Source organism: Hypanus sabinus, chromosome 13, assembly GCF_030144855.1.
Source record: "Hypanus sabinus isolate sHypSab1 chromosome 13, sHypSab1.hap1, whole genome shotgun sequence".
Taxonomy (NCBI): domain Eukaryota; kingdom Metazoa; phylum Chordata; class Chondrichthyes; order Myliobatiformes; family Dasyatidae; genus Hypanus; species Hypanus sabinus.
The window spans coordinates 55305963-55312756 of record NC_082718.1 but is presented as its reverse complement, the minus strand read 5'-3'; the positions used below and the strand labels follow the sequence as shown (position 1 = coordinate 55312756).

The window sequence follows — 6794 nt, the reverse complement described above, 5'->3', positions numbered from 1 at the left end:
GAAACTGAGGAGGGAACTTGACTTTCTAAATCTTCCAGTGGGTCCACTTCAGCAATAAACTCTACAGCGACGTTGGTTGTGAATCAAGTACCGAGTTCTTTCGTTGCAACAACTCTCCCTGGATTAGACTGACGTGATACAGCACTCTGCCAGTCTGTGGGCTCCACTATCGATGAGTTAACGCCTGGACTTTAACCAGGGCACTGACTTCTGTTTTTATCCACAGGGGATTTATCAAGTTCCTACACTGGGTGTCTCTTCAGCCCGCTGACGTCAAAATAACACCGAGAGGTGCCGGGCTTTAAAAGACCAGAGGCACTCGCCAGCAATGGGACACAAGACAAGAGAGCAGAAACCCCCAGCGTGCTGTCGAGAAAGGGGGGCCTCGGAAGTGTCTGAATTCCGGGTCAGATCTTGGCGCTGCTCCTCGTAAGTAGTTCGCACATCCCATTCCAAACTCCCTGGCAAAATGCCCACTTCTTTTCGGAAGCGCGTCCAGTTCCATCTCCCGTTTTCAAACCCCGGTACCCCCGAATGAATGATGTCCCACACCCTAGCTGGTAGCCATGCCTACAATTAGAACGTTAACGATTTTTTAAAAGTTTATAGACGTGTTAGTGGATATTAACGAAAATGCAGCGGTCTGAAGAATTAATATTTAAAATGAATGTCGAATCTGATTTGGCAGACCGGAAATAACGCAAACACTAGTGTAATTCTTGCTTACGGCTAAAATCCGAATTATAACCCGCTTCTTCGCCTTTAACAGTAACCTGGGTGCGGTAGGAGTTGTTCCAGCGCAAGTTAAGGAGGATTGCAGTCTGTCGCTGAAAGTTTCTGCTAACAATTTCCTGCTTGTTTGTAACTCCACATTTAAATCATGAACTGTCTGAAACTCTCCACCGTCCTCCTTGTCGCCTTTGTGTTCCACCTCAGCTCGCTGGACGGAGTACGGGCTGTCCCAAGCAGGTCTGTGTAATATTACTACCTCTTTTGGATTATGTATTGATGGATGAATACAATGCAGGTATTGATAATCACACTGTAATAGTAACTTATTTATAGAGCGCTTTTCATACAGACGATGTAGTTCAAAGTGCTTTACAATGAGATAAAGTGCAAACCTGAAAAAGTGAAAGACAAAAGAAAAGTTAGTTAAAAGCTTTGTTAAATTTTAAAAATGAGCTGACATTTAAAAGTATCACGCGTCTGCGAGAGTGGAGGTTTTCATGCTACTGTGCTGGGGACCTACACAGTGATTGCTCAGAAATTTGTTCTTCATTTACAATGCCAATATATCCAACTTGCTCCTTGTACCTGTGCCAGCTCAATGGTAGCATCCCAAAAGAGGAGGCATGTGCTGGTTCAAGTGTCCAAACAACTGTCATGTCAGCTTCCAATGGATGCTGTGGCACCTATCACCCGTTTAAAAAAAAGCCTTGCAAATCTCCTTTAAATTTCCTCCCTCTAACATTTGTCATCTTGTATTTGTCATTTCTGCCCTAGAAAAAAAAACACTCTGGCAGATTACCCTATCTGTGTTTCTCTTAATTTTGGACATTTCTATCATTTTGCCACTCGGCCTTCAAAGCTCAAGAGAAAACATTCCAATTGTGTCTAATCTCTTGCCTCTGCCACAATGCTTAAGCCATACCCCATGTTCAACATTTCAATGAGTGAGTACTTCATTGACAGAGGTCATGAACTGGGTAAGGTTTTAAGCACTTCCTGCCCTCCTGGCTGGCTTTAAAAGACTCCAAGGCACTCTCAAACCTGGCACCATATTATCAGACTACAGTATTAATCTCATTGTTGTTGGAGGAACTTTAAATTGTTTGTTCTCTTTATAAATGATTTCATTAGCCGAGTAACACTGAGATCAAAATAAATGTCAAATGAAATCAAAACAAAATGGAAGTTCACAACAGGTCAGACAGCATCTGTGGAGAAAGAAACAGTTATTGCTTCAGATTGAAGGTTCTTTATCAATCTTGAAATTTGGGGCCTCCCATTTTAATTCTACTTCCCGTTCCCATTCCGACATATCAGTCCATGGCCTCTCAGAATGGAGGAGCAACTTCTCATTTTCTAACTGGCTAGCCTCCAAACTGATGGCATAAACAATTCTTCAAACTTTTGGACGTTTCTCCCCCTCTCCCTTCTCTCTCTTTCTACTCTCCATGCCCCATTCTGACTCCCCTCTCACCCTTCTCTTCTCCTTGACTGCCTATCACCTCACGCTAGTGCCCCTCCTCCTACCCATGTCCCGGGTCCACTCTCCTCTCCTCTCAGATTCCATCTTCATCAGCCCTGAAACTTTTCCATCTCACATCCCAGTTTCTTACTTCGTCCCCCTCCCTCTCCCAGCAATACTTTTTACCGGCCTCCCCCTCCCCAAACATCCTCAATCTGCCTCCTTCCTTTCCAGTCTAGATGACAGCGCTGAGCATGAAACATCAATTGTTTATTCCTCTCCATTGATGCTGCCTAGCCTGCTGAGTTCCATCAGCATTCTGTGTGCAGAATCTGATGTGTTTCATTCCTGCAGAAGCATTATTGGGTTTATAAAACTTCAAAGTAAAGCTTTTTTTCTGTTTCGCCTTTCCTGGATGCCACTTGACTTGAATGGTGTTTCCAGCATCTTTCTGCCGTTATTTCAAACTTCCAGCATCTGTAGTTTTTTGATTTTTGTAATGAATGCAAATAGCTTTTTTTCTTATTGCTCCAATCTGCTGTCTTACATAAGCAGTGAATTAGCTTCAAGCATGTATATTTTGTGTGAAGAAAGTTCCAAAAATGGTGCAGCCCGGGTTTAAAATCTTACTCGTGTGACAACAGACCTGTTAATACAGTACCCCCTGGCCAGAAATACAGCCTGGGCTGTGGACCTCATTTTCCAGAGCAGGGGGCTTTAACCAGCAGTTCTCTGATTCGCTGAAATACAAGTACTGTCATGGTGATAAAGACATATCAGGGCATTCCATTGCATTTTGTTTTACTTCAAATGCTAAGTAAAACAAAATTAAGAATTGCTTTAAAATTGAGCAGGGACTTCTAGACAGGCACATGGATGATAGAAAAATGGAGGGTGAGGGTTAGATTGACCTTGGAGTAGGTTAAAAGTTTGGCACAATGTCATAGGCTGAAGGGCTTGCACTCTGTAACGTTCTATCTTCTGAGGCACTGATGTGGGGAGCAAGTTCATGTCAAACTCACAAAGGGATGCAGCCATGTTCTCAGGGTGAAGGGGCGGCTCTACCAATAGGTAGGAGATGGGACACTAAGACAGTGATACCAGACTCTGTTATCTTGGGAGGGTAAACAGCGTCTCCCTGAATCTCACTTTCCATAAATTTGCTGAAGAATTGTCTGTATCTTGTAGGAGATTTCTCTTTGCTGTATTTGAGGTAGAATAATGAATGCTTTAAAGAGATTACTTTGAGGTTTGTGAATACTTTTATCAAGGGAAAATAAAATATTTAAAATAAATTAATGTACAGGAAAATATATCTTGTATATTAAGTTTTAAATAGTATTTAAAATATCGATTGAACTACACTGGGCAATTTAGATTGCTTGTGTAATCAGGGAGAATGTCAAAAAAGATAATAATAGAACGTTTCACAAAACAGAGACTGATAACATGATACTGTGTTGGTGTGTCACACTCCAAAAAATAAACATTTTGCATTCATATGGTGCCTTTGACAACATAAATTTTCCACACTATGCCACAGGGTTAATATTAGGAAATCATTTATATTTTGTCTTGTGTAAGTTATTATAAATTATTGTAAGTTATAGAAGTCACAGAATAACAATTTTCACATCATGTGTGACATTGAAAATAAATCAGATTTTGATTCTGAGGTTAATGCTGAGCCAATGAACAAATTGTGAGTGATGGGAACCATGTATGTGATCAAATGGATGAGTTTTAACATAATACTAAGAGAAGAGAACAATAGGGAGAGAGGGTTAATGGATGGCTTTACAATGCTTTAAACCTAAATGGTTAAACACATGTTGATTAAAGAACTGAGACAGAAGAAGTGGATTTGTTATCCTTTATGGGGAAGGGCAGTTGATGGAAACTTGGATCCAATTGGACCGGAACAGAAGGCAAAATACTGTATATAACTTCCCCCCCCCCCCCACCCCGAGCAGTCCTCAAACTGTTCCCTGCTTTGCATTTTCTTATTTTTTATGTACTTTGGGATAGTTTTGTATCAGATCACCCAGAGGAAGCCCAGGCATTCATGGGGAGAATATCCAGGCTCCGTACAGACAGCAGTGGAATTGAATCCACGTCGCTGGCACTGTATTAGTGTTGTGCTAAGCCATAAATGACCATGCCATCCTTAATAACTTTTCTTATTATTTCTCATCAAATCAGGTACTCTGCGGTTCCCAGTGAGTCAGACACTGTGCTCCCTGAGTGGTACTCCTGGCAGATCCCAGTGCTGAGGAAGAGGTCTCCCACTGGCGGGTCAGCTGCATTCCCTGTGCAAGAGCCATTTAAGCCAAAGAGGTACCTTCACCACATCCTGCACCATCCTGAATAACCTTCTCAACTAGCTGCTTCCACTTTGCTCTACAGCATCCTGATGTGAAGGACCTGTAACAGCAGAAACTGAGATTACAACCAAAACATGCAGTACCAGGAGAGAAGGGTTAACATTTCAGTTCTACACTCCACTTCATAGCAGAGATGATGAAGTATATGTTTGCACATTAACAATGCAGGGGAGAGATCATGAATACATATAGACCTGTATTGTGCAGAGCTCTGATTTGCAAATTTCTGCAGAGAATGCTTTATATGCTATAAGACAGAAAGAGGCTACTGAACCTAGAGAGTCCACGTCCATTCCTGATGGAGTGATCCCACCAGTCCCATCATTGTCTCCTGATCTCACCACAATATATCCCCACCAATTTTCCTTTGACTCTATTCTGAACATAAGCTTTAAAAACCCAGAAGAAAATAGGAGCAGATGTAGGTCTACTTCCTTTATAAATACTGTACTCCCAAAGATCTACAAAACCATGTAGAAGTGAGAATTTCAGAGGTCGACCACCCTCCTTGAGAATAACCAGCAATTGAGTGCACAACTAAGATGTCAAAATGGATTTAGAGAAAGTTGCCTTTAAACTGTGAGGTGCTGTGGTTAGACCACAGATAGAAAATGCCTGTGAGATAAATACTCAAGTGAATATAATCACTTTTTAAAACAGATCCCTACCGTTGGAAGTTGAATTGATAAGCTTTCATTTTGATAACTTTCATTTTTAACAGAAACATGTTAGTTGATTTCCTTGTGAAATACAAGGATATATACGTGGAAAAAAAATCAAATGAAATTTGGGATATTAATTCAGACTAAATTGAGACCAGAACAAGACAAATACTCATCTAGAATAATGAACAGTTAATCTGATCACACACAAAGTGACTACACTATCCAAATGTTTTATATACAATTCATCTTTAAGCACATAAAAAACAAATTTCACATCAAAAAAGACTGATATTAACACCTGGTTCTAGTTTTTACTGTTCCCTCTTCCTTATGCTAAATTTCCTCTTATGCTGTCGATTCATATTATTGAGAATGTTCTTCATGTATTAATATGGTTATTTCTTGAGTAAGCACCCTGATATAACTGAACATAAGCTATATACAAGCAACACACACAAAATGCTAGAGGAATTCAGCAGGTCAAGCAGTATCCATGGAAAAAAGTAAACAGTCAATGTTTTGGGCTGAAACCCTGGTTTGTAATCCATATGGATATCTGAATATGACAGACCATTCCTGTGCTGTACTGTTCTATGTTCTATAATTAGTCTAATCGAGGGCACTTAAGTATTTAATTTATTCTTGCAGCTTCCGTGTGGAAAAGAGAATGTGCAACACTGCCACCTGTGTGACACAACGTCTTGCAGACCTTTTGAGTCGATCCAAAACGTATTTGGGTGCCTTTTACACACCAACAAATGTGGGTTCAAACTCTTATGGCAAGAGAGACAGCATCGGACTGTACAACAGAGAATTCCTCAGTTACCTTCAACGCTAGAACACAGAGCAACCCTGGGCTATTTTCTAAAAGTTAGTGGGTTGTTACTATAGCTCCCATCTCGGTAGAGGTTGAAAGTGTTCATCTGTTTTAGAATTTCAAGCAGTTGTGCCCTGTTTCACTATACCTGGCTTTTTTTTTGCATTGTAACATTGCATGGATATGATCAGGTTTATTGCTTTATGTAAGAAGTTCCCTGCATGTTTTTAATTTAAATAAAGCCACTGGTACCTCACAAATTATCTATAATAATTAAGTTATTTGGATTCTATTAAAGACTAATATTGAGAATTTTTTAAGAAGCTGGACAATGTTTGTATTTCTGTGTGGATGACCCTGTTGCAATGTGAAATACCCATTTGCAAGGCATGTGCAGAAGCCTGTTATTCAGCACTGAAATTCCCAAACCAGACAACAGAAATTGTGCATCTGCTATTCTTTTTGCTGCTGCAATATACGCTCTCTCAGGCTTTAAAATAAATTTATGCAGATAAACTTTAATTAAGAGGTGGGATTCATTGGTTCAGAAGTACGAAATGATATTTTCTTGACTGTTAGCAACTAAAGCCAACACCAAGTTTAGATAAGCTTCATTCTATTTGCTTTATCATTGGAACTAAGCAGCCAGCAGGACACTGGTTAGCTGCATCTTGCCAAATAGGAAGAACCTGAGGCCACATTTGCATGTCTCCTCACTGATGAGATGTGAGAAA

The 6794-nt window shown here is 40.3% G+C and overlaps 1 protein-coding gene across 2 annotated transcripts; it reads left to right on the top strand.

Annotated features, from left to right (window-relative positions):
* The first annotated feature begins 275 nt into the window (after positions 1-275).
* Positions 276-6547, top strand: LOC132403876 (islet amyloid polypeptide). Of its 2 annotated transcripts, XR_009515381.1 has the most exons (4): positions 276-429; positions 770-969; positions 4397-4531; positions 5892-6547. XR_009515381.1 is itself a non-coding variant. In XM_059987651.1 (3 exons), exons 1-3 carry the CDS (start codon positions 881-883, stop codon positions 6079-6081), a joined length of 414 nt encoding a protein of 137 aa, XP_059843634.1. In that variant the 5' UTR covers positions 469-880; the 3' UTR covers positions 6082-6547. The 2 variants fall into 2 exon arrangements, 1 of the variants encoding a protein (XP_059843634.1); XM_059987651.1 differs by lacking the exon at positions 276-429 and having other exon boundaries at positions 469-969.
* The last annotated feature ends 247 nt before the right edge of the window (positions 6548-6794 follow it).